The sequence below is a fragment of the Mesoplodon densirostris genome, chromosome 5, assembly GCF_025265405.1.
Source record: "Mesoplodon densirostris isolate mMesDen1 chromosome 5, mMesDen1 primary haplotype, whole genome shotgun sequence".
In the NCBI taxonomy this organism is placed as follows: Eukaryota; Metazoa; Chordata; class Mammalia; order Artiodactyla; family Ziphiidae; genus Mesoplodon; species Mesoplodon densirostris.
The window spans coordinates 83,251,416-83,267,914 of NC_082665.1; the positions used below are offsets into that span (position 1 = coordinate 83,251,416).

A 16,499-nucleotide genomic window follows, 5' to 3' on the forward strand; every position below is an offset into this window, starting at 1 on the left:
TTTCCTATTTTTTATTTTTAAATTTTTACAATATGCTTTTTATTACTTCTAAAACCAGAAAAAGTAATTTTAAATAAAAAAGTAGAAATAACATTGCAGTGACAATTTTTATGCATAAAGCTTTTAAAAATATATATTTAGGAATATTTTTCTTAGGATCCTCAGAATTATAATTATTGAGTAACAGGTATGAAATAATTTAATATTTAACTGTTTATATTGCCATATTGCTTTCATACTCTCAGAATTAATGTATATGTTAGATTATTTCAATGAATCTTTATCAGCATTGAGTATTATTTATTAAAAATCATTACTGATTTCATAAATGAAAATAGTATTTTAATACTTCATCTTGCCTTAATTCCTAATAATAGAGAACATTTTTCCATATATTCATTATGGGATTGTATTTCCTCTTTTGTAATTGCCTCTTTATTTCTTTTGTCTTTCCTTTTTTAAAATTAGAGTCAAAGTGTTTTACTTATTTGTACGAGCCTTTCTCTAATAAAGCTTTTTAAAAAACAATTTGCAGTTTAAAATTTACATAGACAAATATATCAGTCTTTGTCTTTAGTCATTTTCTCATTTTTAACCTTATAAATCTTCCTCTTTGATTATATTTTGTAAATATTTACTTTTCTTTCTACTTTTTTGTGTTGGGGTTTCTTGTTTTTTTCATTGTTACTCCAGTTGGAATTTGTTTTGCTGAATGCTGTGAGGTAGGATCTAAATGTATTTCCTCTGCCTTCAAATAGAAGACCAATTGTCGTTACCAGTTTTTGAACAATGTTATATTTTTTCATTGATTGTCATGTGTCCTTTATCTTCTATTGACAAATGAATTAAACTTTTTAGATATTTATACTATACCCTATGGGCTGTTCAGTTTAATTTGTGCTAGTTTTATACTATTTATATTTTGGAGTATTTAATATATTCTTACATCACTCAGAGTTATTTTCTATTTTTATCCATTCTTCTAATATTAAAGTCACTAATAAAATGTTTAAAAATTCCTCTTCTGATTTTTATTGCTAGTGTGTTAAACCTGTAAATTAACATGGGAAGAATTGGCAACTTTTAAATACTTACCTAATAAATTAGTGTTACTATTCAGGAGGAAATGATCCTTGATTATTCATTTTATATTCAGTCACTTTACAGAACTCTTATTTGTATAGCTTTCCAGGTGACTCTCAAAGTTTCTCTAACACGTAGTCTATCAATGTTAGTTTCTCCAACATTGTTGTCTTTCTAATAATTATACCTTATTTTTATGTCTTCTTGTATTAAACTGAACTTATGGAATAACTTCCTTATTATATAAATTTTAAAACTTTTTCTAATAACTTAGAGGAAGCAAAAGTAGTATCTTGGATTTTGATACCGGAAAGAACAACCATTTAACTTATCTATATTCAAAACTAGTATTAAAGTAGTTTATGACAACAAACTGAAGCATGTATATAAGTGTACTACTAAAACTGATAGCAGATATTTGAAGGTAGTTGTGAAGTTTTCTCTTAATTTTGATTCCTGTGTTTCTTTTTTATTCTTTCTGACCTTATCCAATCTTGACTTCTAGGCAGGTCGATTTGGACAGTTAACTTATGTTCGAAATTATCAAGGACAGTTGAAGAAGGGTGATACCATCTATAATACGAGGACGAGAAAGAAAGTACGGGTGCAACGGCTGGTTCACATGCATGCCGACATGATGGAGGTGAGTATCTGGGCATTGTTGTGAGATCAGAAATTTCTCTAATGCAAGTGAAATATATCTACCTTCTTGGTATCCTGAGCCCCACAAGAAAATCACTTCTAGTTGAATGTGTTTTCCTAGCTTCTTCCTTTTTAGTTAGGTGGGCTACAATTCTCATGTGGCACTTTGATGTAGGCTAAATTAGCACATGTCAGGAACACATTTTAAACCACCATTTGTGAGTTAGCTGTATTTCCTCAGTGGCCAAGGTTGAGGAAAAGGGACATTAGTTCCCTAAGATTCAGAGCACAAGATTCAGCACTTTCCTCAAGAGCTATCCTTACGAAGAGTATAATAGGTTTTTAGGACAGTGGAACTATGGTTCTCAAAGGTAAATGAGAGTAATAAATTCATACGTAACTTCCCACATTGTTCAATAGATTTACTTCCTGAAATATGGAAGTAGAACCAACCCCCAGAAGGGCCATATTGATGCCAGAATTCATCTGAGCATTTAAAACCTCTGAAGGTCTAGTCTGGGAGATAAACTTTGGCTTGTGGCTTGAACTCTTGAATTGGCTCTCAATCTGCCCTAGCCTTCTGTGGTCCATAGGGTTAAGGCTTGGCAGATATACCAAGTGTGTGAGGTTATCTCCTTCTTGCACCCTTTCTCAATTCAGCTCTATATTCCTAGAGAAATTTATTAGTCTAAGCAAAATGTTACGACATTCAGAAATTTTCAGTGGCCATAACTTTTTTATCTCCTGGAAAATGAATAGGCAGTCTTTCAAAATTAGACATCATTGCTCTTTTTTGAGATAGGCAGCAGGGGGCAGGCTAGAGGGATTAGTGATTGTCACAGCTCTTTCGTGGGCCAGAAGCTAGGAGATCCGTACAGCTGTGTAACCGTTAAAGCAAGACACACACACTTGCTCATTCACAGCCACAGCTGTTATTAATGAACTGTCAATATAAAAAAACTAGGAAGTTTAGAGGCACCAATGCTTTATTCTTAGATTTCCTGTGTTTTTTTAACTGCCTGCATCTGTGAGAAATTAAGATTATTTTAAGTACAGTAGACTCCATTCTCCTGCCTTTGTTTTCCAAAACTTCCTTTGCAGGTTTTCCTTGTATGCCTTTGTCATACACATCTCATTGTTGGACTGTGGCAGCACATATAGTACTACATGTTTTTTATTTGTTTGTTTTTCCTTTTTTTCTTTCTGATAGAATTGTATTTTTTATTTTTTTGAATTTATCTTTTTAAAATTTATTCCTTAATTGAAGTATAGTTGAATTACAATGTTGTGTTAATTACTGCTGTACAGCACAGTGACTCAGTTATACATATACATACACATTCTTTTTCATATTCTTTTCTATTATGGTTTATCACAGGATATTGAATATAGTTCCCTGTGCTATACAGTAAGACCTTGTTGTTGTTTATCCATTCTATACTACATGCTTTTTAATTCTGTAGAAATAACCTTAGAACCATGAGGTTCTGTGTTCTGTCAGTACTGCAGATCCTCCAAGTAAAGATGCCATAGCTCGGAGTTTCCATTTAAAGTAAAATCTTGTCAGTTGAGGTGTGGTTTAAATAAGGGCCCTGTTGAAGGTATATCTTGCTGTGGTTGATTGTTGGTGTTGCATTGATTCTATCTAGTTCCTTCATTGTGGAATTCATGGTGAGATTCTGCCACGTTTGTTTGTGTACATTGTGTTTATTGTGCAATTACTTTTTAGTTATGATGTCCTGGTTTGTATTACTTGCAAATATCGTATTCTTTCTTTAGGATATTGAGGAAGTGTTTGCCGGAGACATCTGTGCATTGTTTGGCATTGACTGTGCTAGCGGGGACACGTTCACAAACAAAGATAATAGTGGCCTTTCTATGGTAAGTCATTTAACTTCAAAGCTGTTTATCACTTGCGTTTCAAAAGTCTATGTTTTAGTACTTCAGAAAAACAACCACAGAAGTTTTCATTGAGTGCCAGGGGCATCAAGTGTAGATTGGTTGTGGCTCTTTTAATGTCAACTAAACAAGTGCTCTGTTAGCTCACTTACCTGGTTTTTCTTGGTAAAATCATTCCACCATTCTCCAAGGTTTAGCATGGAGGGAAAATCTCCACTAGGTAACCTGGCATGTGTAGCGCTGACTCCTACCCTGAGAGCTGCCTCCCCATTGTGGGCACACCTCTAATTGCTGTCACCATCATCAGGCTAGTCCCAGCCAAGTGCTCCTTCCTTATTAACTCGACAGCTGGAGATTGGACCCTTCCCTCAATCCCCTAGAGAACTGTAAGATCAGGCTGTAACATTTTGGCTAGACTCCAGGGTCAGCATGACAGAACGGAACCGTGCCCTGCAGGCAGGATGCAACTAGACAGTCCAACTTACTGTACACAGCCTGCCTTGTGGAACTCATAGGTCCCTTTTCATCACTGAGGGAGACTGAAGGGAAGAGCATGCTCGGGGAATTCCCGCCTTTCAGTCCCCTTTACTCCTCCCATTTTTGCCCCCACAGGACAGCAGGCTCTTGCACAGTATGACCATGTGTTCATGAGGGTGCTCCCTCTCCTGAATTCATTCAGTAAAGGACAAATATGAGTACACAGGGGGTAGGTGATTTGCAGTGAAGGAATTTACAGTGGGTTGTTTAAAGAACTGGTCCAGCCTAACAGATGAGCACTATAATAGCTCCTGTATCATATGATGAATTCTTAATTTTATAATTTAGCTTTTTTGTATAAAGTACTCTCTAATGTCTATGGTTTTACATGTGGAGTTAGGATACTACAAAAATCATAAATCTGTAAAGGTTTTGGGGGGATCTAGATAAGGGGACTTTTTGATAAGTATTATTGATAAGGCTTTTTCTAAACTTGTCATTACCAATATGAAGGGACTGGAGGTTGTGGGAAGTACTCAGGCGTTGAGGCAAATAGACCCTGGTCAGTCTTACCTCTGCCCTATGCTACCTGCTGGCCCTTGGCCAAGTTAGTTATTCTTCTTGCAAAGCCTTTAATGCTATTTGTAAAATGGGGATAATAATATCTGCCTCTCAGAGTTGTGACTGATTAAATGAGATATCATATGCATAAAGAATCTAGTCCCTTTCTCTGCTTCTCTTATCAGTGATGGCAGTATATTTTGATTAAATAACTTATCAGAAGATAGCTATAGCAGATGTAGCCACAAGCTAATAAGTATTCCACATCTCAGCATTTGAATTCATTATACGTAATGATTATGTTAAACTGAAAGTGTCAACAAACTTAAGAGTCTTAAACAGTTAAGTAAGTAAATAGATGCTTTATTTTTGTTATTTTGGGAGGGAGGAGATCATATAAGTGGACACCTTTATATGTTAATATATTCATTTATTTAAGGAAAAACAGACCAAGATATATTTGTGTACCCTAGGATGTTGACTAGTATTTGTCTTTTGTTCTGTTGTAAAGGAGAACATTAAAATTAATCCATCCCTGACACATATGGTACTGTATTTGAATTCTTCTCTGTTCTTTGAAAAATATTTTAGGAGTCAATTCATGTTCCTGATCCTGTCATTTCAATAGCAATGAAGCCTTCTAACAAGGTAGGAGTTTGATTTAACGCTCAGTATATCACAGTAAAAACTTGAGCTTTTTTTTGTCTGTCTCCACAGTGCATATGGTGTCTTGTGATAACCAGCAGTCTTATGGTCTCTGTTTCCTCTTTTGGTATTCAGATCACCTTTTAAAATTTACCAGTCTATTAGTAGTAAGTATTTCACAGTATATTTGAAGAAGTTGATGGTAGTAAAGTATTCATGAGACTGTGCTTTATAACTCTTTACTATAGTAAAGGTATATCATTGGCTCTGGAGTGTTAAGTGTGAGTAACTTCCTAGATTCAGATCATAAGAGATGGAAAAGAGGCAACTGAGGCATTTGTCCTAAGTTGCAGAAAAACCTCACTTTAAAGTATATTAAAATATTGCGTAGATTAATTGCCTCATGGATTATAATACATCTCTACATCTGTGGTAGTTATGAAGTAAATGTCTGAATATAACATGGAAGGCCTGCAAATAAGACCGTTTTGACTCACTTTCAAATATAAAGTTTTATGATTGGATTTGATGTCATTTAGCTTTTTAGCCAAAACTGCTTGAATAGGTTCTGCATTTGCATTGCTTGTCATTGGAATTAGTTCTGATCTTGAAACATAATTGTTTAGTTCTTAAGTTAGTTACATTCATAACAATCATTTTAGTGTGATATATTGACATTAACTCATTCATGCACTGAGTGAACATTTTGTGATCTCTTGTCATCTGGGTACTATCATTTACAGAACGTATTCTGATTTATTGTCTTGTGGCTATATTAACAGCAACCACTTCATCTACTTTGAGGAACTGAGATTTTCCAGGCCCTTCTCATTACAGAAAAGAGAATGTTGAGGTGGCAGGAAACGTCCAGTCACTCTGTCTCAGAAAGTTGGAAGGCGAGCTTTACACCTTACCACAGTGAGATGCCACAGTTTGCTCCAAGTACTTTGCCAGATTGGTTGCTTTTCCTTTCAGAAGATGAAGGACTAGAAGTTAAAGATATTATTCTTCTTTATTCCTAACTCTAGAGATTATGTGAGACATTTAACTGTTGATAGTTCACAATCATGGAGGGAAATCAAACACATCAATATTCAAAAGGTTTTTTGGTGTCTTGGGGTTGTCTGCTTCCTGGAGAATTAATATACATCAAATAATGAAATCACTGCATAAAACCCTGAATCTCAGTAGTGGGGCAGGGGTGATCTTCTAGTAAGTTGAGAGTCCCTGGCTAGTGCAGGGAAAAGGGAAAAGACTGGAGATAGACTAACCCAGGATTCAAGCCCAGCTAGCTCTGTGGACTTGAGCAACTTGTCTGTACCTAGTTTCCTCACCTGTAAAACATGGATAATTCTGTCGTGCAGCCTTGTGGTTAGAATTTAAGATAAAGTATACAAAACACATAACACATCTTCAGCCATATGTGATAGCTGTTAATATTGGTGATTGGGGCGTGTTAGTTTTCTATTGCTGCTGTAAGAAATTAGCAAAAACTTAGTGGCTTAAAACAGCACAGATGTATTATTTTACAGTTGTGTAGGTCACAATTCGGACGCAGTTCTTAATGGGCTAAAATCAAGTATTGGCAAGGCTGTGTTGTTTCTTTCTTGGAGGCTCTAGGGAACAGTTTAGTTCCTTGCTTACTCAGATTGTTGGCAGAATTCAGCTCCTTGTAGGACTGGGGTCCTCATTTCCTTGCTTGTCACCTGAGGGCTGTTTGTAGCTTCTAGAGGCTGCTCATAGCCTCCTTCCTCCTGTCTTCAATGCCAGCAACAGCAAAATGAGCCCCTCTCATGTTTCAAATATCTCCTGTCTCTTCTTTCCCTCTTCCCATCTCTCCACTACCCTTCTTCATTCAGCTTCCATTTTTATTTTATTTTATTAAAAAAAATTTTGGGGGGCTGCATTGGGTCTTCGTTGCTGTGCATGTGCAGCGAGCGGGGGCTACTCTTCATTGCGGTGCACAGGCTTCTCATTGCAGTGGCTTCTCTTGTTGCGGAGCACAGGCTCTAGGCATGCAGGCTTCAGTAGTTGCAGCATGCAGGCTCAGTAGTTGCAGCACACGGGCCCTAGAGCACATGGGCTTCAGTAGTTGCGGCGTGTGGGCTCTAGAGCGCAAGCTCAGTAGTTGTGGTGCACAAGCTTAGTTGCTCTGTGGCATGTGGGATCTTCCCAGACCAGGGATTGAACCTGTGTCCCCTGCATTGGCAGGCGGATTCTTAACCACTGCGCCACCAGGGAAGTCCCTCAGCTTCCATTTTTAAAGGCCCATGCAATTAAATTGGGCCCGTCCAGATTATTCATGATAATCTCCCCATCTCAAAGTCTGTAACCTTACTCACATCTGCAAAGTCCCCTTTGCCATGTAAGGTAACAGTCACAGGTTTGGGGGGATTAGGGCATGTCCTTAGAAGACCATTATTCTGCTTACCACATAAGGAAGTTACATCTAAGGAAAATAAAGGTGCATCAAACCACATCCAAGCAGATTGTTTTGAAAGGGAGAGGTCTCAGTGTGCATTTGCCTAGTGTTGGTCTTAACTGCCCTCTTGAATCTACAGTAGAATCTTGGTAACCATGCTGATTCCTTTGATTATGTATAGGATTTCTAAAATATAACACAGTAACACAGATTCTGCTTTCCACTTTATGGGCAGTTTTCCACAAATGGACAGTTTTTGTCAATATAATAGGAAAGGGCCTAGAGTTAAGTCTTGGACTCCTGTATCTTGGTGTGAAAAGAAAATTCTATCAGTTAGCTATTCCCTGCTGTCTTGGCTGTGTGGTATCCAAGCTCTCATATTAAAAGGATATAGCCTAGAAACTAGATGGTAGATCATTTTTACTTTTTAACTGCTCATGTATTTGATTTCATTCATTAAAGTTTTTTCAACAATTTCATTGCTTATCATGCTTAGTAAAATGTGTAATAATTTTCTTTTTTTAAAGAATGATCTGGAAAAATTTTCAAAAGGTATTGGCAGGTTTACAAGAGAAGATCCCACATTTAAAGTCCACTTTGACACTGAGAGCAAAGAGACAATTGTATCTGGAATGGGAGAATTACACCTGGAAATCTATGCTCAGGTAATGAATAACAAAGAAGTTAAATTCACTTTATTTATGTCTGTTTTGTTAAAAGTCGATAATTCTCAATCTAATGGTTGTAAACTAATAGTGGTTCTTCAAGCTTCACTCTGGTTTTTGTATCTAGATGTGGTATACTGCTTCTTCCAGTGTGTTACTAATTAATTACTTTTGGGTTCTAAATCTTTTTATTCGTAAAACTTTGCAGACTTCTAGAATCAAGGCTCAGGGGATTTGCAGTAAGACCATTCATCCATCCCTAGGTTATGGTTCCTTGGGTCGAGTGTATCCCGGTCTCAGTCTTAGGAAGACAACCTCAGGGAGAAACCTGCTGAGAAAGTCGTCCCACCAGTACCCACTCTTCAGGCCATTTCTTGCCTGTTTTCTTCTCAAGTCACTACTTGAAGATCATTATAATGGAGATAAACAAGTGGGTAGATGGGGCCCCTGCTTACCTAGGAAAGGTCTTGTGTGTATGTGAACGAAAACAAAATATATACGACTTAAGATTAAAAATTCTGGTTCTGATTATATCTTCATTTGAAGTTGAGATAGTAGAAAATTATGACAACAGATTCATATACTATTCCAGTGAATGTGTAATAAAATGGAGCAAAGATAAAGTTTTAGTGGATAGATTAATTGGAGGTAAGTATAAATTAATCAGTCTAAATTAGAATTCATTTATATAAAATCTGTAAAAGCAGTTTGTATTGTTTAATATCATGTATTTATCCTCATAAGGTACTTAAGTGATTTAAGATTTATCATTTGCTTATCATATTTAAATGAATGCTTCTAAGGTAGTTGAGATTCTTAGGATTTTTCTTCCTTTAGTTTATTATTTTTTTAATTTAAATATATCAAAAAGATCTCTTCTGCTCTTTTTAGAGGATGGAAAGAGAATATGGCTGTCCTTGTATCACAGGAAAGCCAAAAGTTGCTTTCAGAGAAACCATTACGGCCCCTGTCCCGTAAGTATGCAAAATGATTAAACATAAACTATGAGGCTGGAATTTAAAGCTTTTTATTAGGGGATATACATAGCACTATTACTGTTGATAAGACACTTTTACATTGTGGTGCTCTTTATTATGGAAGCTATATAGTTCTGTAGTTCAGGCCATTTATACAAAGGGACACTTATGAGATTTGTCTGACCCTTTAAGCTAGATATCAATGAAGACTGGTATACACGTCATTAATAAGCATGTTTATACTTCATCGAATGTTACAGTCTTCATTTATTCCAATTGTGCTTCCTTTGGTAGACGGCTATTATGTTTTACTTTAGTACCATATTGTGGATGCCAGAGAACTTGCATTTGCCAAGGAATAATCTCCTGCAAGTAAAGGAAACTGATGCTATGATAAAATTCAGAAAACATTTAAGAAAACAGAGTTGGGTTTATATTTTGTTAGAAACAAAACAGTCCTCATAAAGAAAGCACAAAACAAGTTAAATTGCTGCAAGTGTAATATATTTCAACCTGGTGCCTATTTGAATTTATATAAATTCTGATTTAGAGTTGAAATTAATAAGGCATACTGTGGCTATAAAATGAGTCTCAATTTTCATTGTAGCATCAAATAAAGGAAAATGATACTCTACCTGAGATGCAATGTCATGAAGTAGAATGGTGTAGTCTAACTCAATGAAGTCGTCATTTCTTTGCTATAATAAAAAATAAAAACCTGCATTTAAAACTTGATATCACTGGCAAAAATGATAATTTTAAGAATCAGCTTTCATTAGTAGATGACAGTAATACTTCCACTTAAGTAAAATTAAAAATTGAATGCCATAGTTTATTTAGCCTGGCAGAAAAACTATTCTCTTATAAATAAGATTTCTTTCAAACTACATTTTAAAATCATGATTAAAAAAAAAAATTTTTCCTCTAAAAATCATTTACCCTTTCTCTGAGTTGTGGTAGCTACTTAAAAACATTACAGTCTATAATTTGTCATTTAAGATTCCTTAATGTTTCCATTATTCAGAAAAGCATCGTTTAAGGGATAAACTACTGAAATGAGAGTGTAAACTAAAGGAAACCAATTTTATAATAGAAATTCTCTTTTAAAAAACTGAAAATAATAAAATGTAATGTTTGATTTTGTAACTAAAGCTTTGATCTATGCTGCTTATTGCTTTGGACACATAAAGTATTTATACTATCAGCTGCACAGAAATATTGCATCTAGAGTTTCAAACCATGGTCGTCAGAAATTTTCTGTACTCACCCAAGGCTCTTTAAGGCTTATAACTGATGTACTGAAACAAGCCCTAGACTCCAAGAGGCAGCACAAACTCCTGTGGCTCCTTTGGTTGACAGTAATTATAAATATGGCCCCAGGATCAAGTAAAACTATAGTCTTCTCTCCTTAATAGTCTCTTGAAGCAATCCCTTCTTTGACTATATCAACAAAGAATGTCCTTTAAGGATAAGGTAAAAATCAGGAAGGTTTCTTACGTGTTGGATCATACTAGGTAAAGATATATAAATATATACATGCTGAAGCAGTGGTTAAACTCTTCTGTTGGGATTTTCATTAATGCTTTAAAACTTCAATTTAGTGAAGGGTTACAGGAAATCTCTTTCATAAAGCAGTAACACTGCATATTTTGCTATAAAAACATGGCTTGAAAATCATGATTGTGATTGTATATCCTCTGTAACGTGGACCCAGCTACTCAATTATCTGAGCCTCAATGCCCCTATAGGAGTGTTATAACCAAGGTTGCTATCTACAAAAATGCATTAGAAGAAGGCTCTCCTAAAGTGTTATAAATAGTGATGCTAGGTATTTGGCATTACACTCTGAGTACTGTAATTGGTATCCTGTCCTCCAGTGTCCAAAGTTATCTAATAAGTGGCTGCAAAAGCTTGTGGAGTAAAGGTGCTCCAGCTGCCTTGCAGTTTGTTATCAACAAACTGAAACAAGCCAATGGAAAGTGCTTTTCTCTTACAGAGTATTTTTCTTGTATTCCATTAAATACTACTAGTTGACATATTTTGTTTTTCTTTTAAACCTCTTAATAAAGCTAATCTCAAAGAATTTATTTTAATCTCTTTAAGGTCTAGAAAGAGGCAGTTTGGAATAGTCATATCAGACTTAAAATACAAGGCTAGCAACAAGTAAGATATGAGGTTGTCAATTATGACTAAATGGGTTATAAAAGATAATTATATACAGCAAGCTTCACAAAGACTGAGGTGCTAATATTTTTGTTCCAGCTGATCCTGGGGGAAAAATGCCAGCCATATCTCTAGCTCTGACACTACCATTTCACTAGAGGAAAAAAGCAGAGGTGGTTTCAGTATCACATGATTATAGTAATTTGAACACAAAACTTAGGTTGCAAAAGGAAATAATCTGTATTAAGCTGCACACAAAAACCATTGCCAAATTATTTATAATTCAAGACTTCACTCTCTTGAAACTGCAGCTTCACCTTCTCTAGCCTTGATAACTGACTTCTTCAAATACTGACTTCACTATCTTAAATACAAAATGACTAAAGGGGTACTATTTATCCAATATGAATTATAACACCTTCAGTAAATATTAAATCTATTAATAGTGTATTTTATAGAAATTACTTACCACTTGCTTGACAGTTTGAATTTTTGCCATTTTATACCATGTATTTTCAGTAGAATTTTGCCATATTATATAACCACAGGCAACCCAGGCTAAATGTTGAACTGGCTTCATTTCTGGAGGTACATTTCCAAAACTGTCTGGTGAGGGAAACATTTATATGATAAATGGAATTATTTTATACATACAGTATTAACCTTTAAAAAAATCTAAATTCTTAGTCGTGTCTTAGTTTTCTTCAAATGCATACAGAAAGTAATTAATTTAATTAAGCCATAGATTGATCTATAAAGTTCCAAGGCTTTTTTTGTTGTTGAATTAGATTAGTAATAAATATTTTTGCAAAAGTCAGTATATTGCCAGCATAATGTTAACATCTAACAGTTTTGAGCATAGGTAATTGATATTGATCTTAAAGTAAAAAAAAAAAAAAATTTTTCCGTGCCATATATTTATATACCTGGAATATTTTGTGCTTCTAGTGGTTCCTTCATAGACTTGAGTCTATGATAAAATGTGTTGTCTTCGTCATCTGGGTTCTTTCCAATTTCTCCTTCAAATGTGAAGTTGACTTCTGGTGCAGTATCTTGTCCCATTGGAGGGTACAGTACTTCAGCTGTGCAATTCACTGTAACTTGCTGTTTGAAATATTTTGTGAAAGATCTTTACATGTAGATGGCCATCCATTACTAATTATTCTTTGAGGTATGACATTTAAAGCATTGCCCCCCTAATGATGTTGTTTCAGACTTGACTTGAGTGTACCTATTCCAGAGGTATCTAATTGATGGTGGCCCAATAATTTTCTTAGAGGTATCTAAAATGGGTAACTTATTTTATAACATATAAGGTCTCATAATCTTGTAAATTCATTTTAAAACTATGTATTTCAGTATTAATGGGAAGTCCATTTGCAAGGCAGAGTTTAGTCTGTCTTTATATACCAACTCTAGACTCTGGTTACTTTTTTAAGTCTGTCCATTACTCTTATTCTCTCCTCCTGAAATAACAGAAATTTCCTCAAACTCAGATTCTGCAATCTATATCCAAATATAAAATGAGAAGATTGTAGCATTGGTTCTGCTTTGTAACGATGACTGTCAAGCAGCTCAAATGCCTTTTAATGAATCTCCTTATGTTAGCCTGTATCTCTTCTTAATTATGCTTAACAAAAGGGCAAGCTTTTTAAAATTTCAAGATGGTTATGGTACAAGTGATAGTTCCTTCCTTTTAAGTTTGTCTCATTAATAGTTTGACAGGTGTATAATTTTTTAAAATTTCCCTGCCCCATTACTGAAAGATTCTTATCTGAACACAGTGGTATCAGTTGGCCATTCTATTGCTCTTAAATATCTAAGAAAGCACTTGCTTTCTTTAAATAAAAGAAATGAAAAACAGAATGAAACAGACATTAAAAAGTGATGATGATTGTAGAGTTAATTATTACACTTGTTCATATTAGGCATAAATTCATACTGGCCTATGAGTATGTAACATTTTTAAAGGAAATTTATTTGAACTGAAGTATATAGAGTCTCTTTTCTAAATAGCGTGATAGAAATACTAAGTGTATCTCAGAATACACAAAAAGTAAAAACTGACCTTTGTATGGTGATCATTTTTTTTGAGGCAGGGATTTTACAGCAACTTTTTTAAAAACCAAATTAATCCTATGATTTGATCAGCAGAGATGATATGGAATATTAGGAATCAAATTTTATTTCATAATAAAATGACATTTCACTTACTTTTTGGATAATTTCTTCCGCAGAAAATTTAAGGTGATACTTACGTCCTCTTCCCGGAATATCCTAAAATTAGGAAAATGTGGTGTTATTATAACAATAACTCAATTCTTTACATTGTTAGAAGAATCCATTCTCATTGGTTGGGTGTGGTGCTGACTGTTGGGGGTAAATGATTAAGGCCTTACACCTTGACCAAGGCATGTCACCATGTTTGTGACATCTAATTTAGCAGGTCCTCTAGCAGGGTTATTTTGGATGAGAACAAGAGGGTGAGATAAAAGCATATATAAATAAAATCGGTTATAATTCACTTTCAGTCATACTCTAACCTCTGGATCTGTGATCCTAAATTCCACATAAGAAATTTTGAAAATTTTAATTCTAAAGGTGACAAATAGGATGCCCCATTGAAAAGCTTTTTCATAAAGCCTTATGTACCCTCCAAATAGTGTTCAATGAAGATGAATTCCATTTTGAGGCAGCTTACTGCAAAGTGGTTAGAGAATGTTAAGTACTGCTTTTACTTGTATGTTAGTGGACCTGCAAAATGATGCGTTAACAAATTTTATAACAGTAAGACAGACGTTTAGGTATTTCACTTTTGAATCAAGATGTAATTGAGAATCTATACCTAATTATGTTATCTGGTGTGGTTTTGAAATAACATTTACTCCCTGTCAGCTCTTAAAGACTTTTAGCAGTTAAACTTCTGTCAGATAAATAAGGGTCAGTCTCAAATCTATTAGATTTTAGTAAAATGGAAACAAGCTTAGTGGTTGCTGAGGTCTTGAGCGTTTAATTTAACCCTTTAGCCAAAGGGGGCCCATCATTCAGCAGTCAGTGGCAGTAGTGTTTGGATGGTTGAAGTGAAGCTTCAGGCCACGGTACTTTTACTCTGCTTTGTCAGTTTCTGTTGCTTTTTGTTTACCCCTTCATTTTGGTCAAAGCGTCTAATAAAGGATTGATCTTAAAATTCAGGCAGTGAAGAATCTTTTGCAAGACGGGAGCTTTGGTTGGCTCAGATTGGAGTAGTAGATGCTAAACATAGCGCCAGTTTTAAGATCCTTTTGAAAATGGTTCCTATAGGTTTCACTTGGGGAAAGGGGAGAAGCCGCCCCAGTTGAGAACATTTACCCATTTCCTTGTAGCAGGGCCCATAAAAACTATCAGTGCCTCTGCCTTCCCGTAAAAACAACAAACAGCCCCGGGGCTGTCCCCAGAGACTGGAGTGCGGCCCAAGCCCAGAAGAGCCAACTCCTCTAGAGAGACAGCCAGCCTTGAGGCCCAAAACGGGCAAGGGGTGTGGGGAGTCAGGAGCAGGTGGAGCTGAGACCCTCGACGGTGGGGGGAACGCTAGCAGGTGCCGCCACCACCCTCTGCCCGACTCACCTGCAGGCTGGCTTGTTTGACTGTCTGCACCAGAAACACCTTGTGGGGGCTGCCCTGCTGGTAGTTGATGCAGCTCTCTACCACCGAGGCCGCCCTGGTGGCCGGGTAGTGGGTCGGAGGGATTGCCATTCTTGGTGAGCGGCGGCTGGGCTTGTGTGGGGCTGCTCGAGCTTCACAGGAAGGGAAGGGCACCCCGTCCTGCCTGCTGCCGAGTCCCCCAGGCGGAAAAGTCAGCCCTCCTCCTTCGGGCTGGGCGGGGCCTGGGGCGGGGCCGCCAGCTCCTTCCCTCCCGGTCTCCCTCCTTCCCTCCTTTCCTCCTTCCGATTCTGCAAGCCGCTTCCTGGGAGCTGGCTCCTACCGAGGCTGCTCTTGGAGCCCCGCCCTGCTACCGCCTACTGTTACTCTCTGGTCCCTGTTTGAAGAGAGCCCCCTCCTACTTTAAGGGTGGGGCGGGTGAGGAGGGAGTCGTTGGGCTGGGTTGTCAGGGACTACATCCTTCCTTTTATTAACCTTTACAGAAGCTTGGGGAGGGGCTTTCGGGCCTTCGCCTTAGTGGAGAATCTCTGGGGCTTCAAGTTTCCTCTTCGTGGAAGGAGGCTGGTTGCTTTACTTGCAGGCTGGAGCGCAACTTCCTTATACACCACCCGCAGTGTCCGGCACGAGCGCAACTTCCTTATACACCACCCGCAGTGTCCGGCACGGGGCAAAGTACAAAGGAGCGCCAGGTAGTGAGTCATAGTGATTCCTTCTTTTCCCTTCCCTGGCCAGGAACAGGCCTGCTCATACCCAACTTTCTGTGGTGGTGTATCAGTTCTGCCCAAATCAGGGTGCGAGAGACTGCAAACGATAGCATTAATTTGGAGGATTATGTAATTTAAGTCAGGAGAATTTTAAAAGGTACTTGCACTCCTCTCTCCCTTTGCTGATCTTCGAAAGATGAGGTTTTGATATCACTCACACCATGCTCCCAACTTTCTAAATCACTTTGAAAATTTTACTTTGAGGATTAAAACTTACTTAAAAACTGAATTTATACAAAGCACTACATTGAAGTAGCTTCTAACAAAAGCAGTTTTTAAAGCTCCTTAAGCAAGCACAGACTTTTAGTAGGCAGTGCATTTTTACTCTCCAGATCTCTTAATTACCTCCTGTGAGCTTTAAAGGAACTATAGTCTAGGCTGTTCTTTGGATTTGCTGTAGATCTAGCAGCTAAGATTTCTTTTCATCAAGTGTATAGCCAAACTGACACGCTTGTTGGCTTAGAAATAAAGACTCTATGCTATTTTTCCCAAAAATGATTTTGAAGGTTCCTTGGGTAGACATATATATTGTGTTGCTTTTTTAAAAAAAAAAAAGTTAACA

At 36.7% G+C, this 16,499-nt stretch overlaps 2 protein-coding genes across 3 annotated transcripts in view; one reads left to right on the forward strand and one right to left on the reverse strand.

Annotated features, from left to right (window-relative positions):
- GFM1 (G elongation factor mitochondrial 1) overlaps positions 1-16,499 on the forward strand; it is a 42,937-nt gene that overhangs the window by 14,869 nt on the left and 11,569 nt on the right. For both annotated transcript variants that reach the window (XM_060099070.1, XM_060099071.1), the window contains exons 9-13: positions 1,589-1,726; positions 3,505-3,606; positions 5,254-5,310; positions 8,257-8,394; positions 9,286-9,368. In XM_060099070.1, the coding sequence (XP_059955053.1) occupies positions 1,589-1,726; positions 3,505-3,606; positions 5,254-5,310; positions 8,257-8,394; positions 9,286-9,368 (518 nt within the window). The remainder of the gene's footprint in view (positions 1-1,588; positions 1,727-3,504; positions 3,607-5,253; positions 5,311-8,256; positions 8,395-9,285; positions 9,369-16,499) is intronic.
- LXN (latexin) lies at positions 9,406-15,453 on the reverse strand. The gene is made up of 6 exons (XM_060099993.1): positions 15,138-15,453; positions 13,749-13,811; positions 12,461-12,638; positions 12,004-12,140; positions 10,007-10,069; positions 9,406-9,737 (listed from the first exon to the last, which is right to left on the reverse strand). The coding sequence occupies exons 1-6, from the start codon at positions 15,264-15,266 to the stop codon at positions 9,639-9,641; spliced, it is 669 nt and encodes a 222-aa protein (XP_059955976.1). The 5' UTR covers positions 15,267-15,453; the 3' UTR covers positions 9,406-9,638.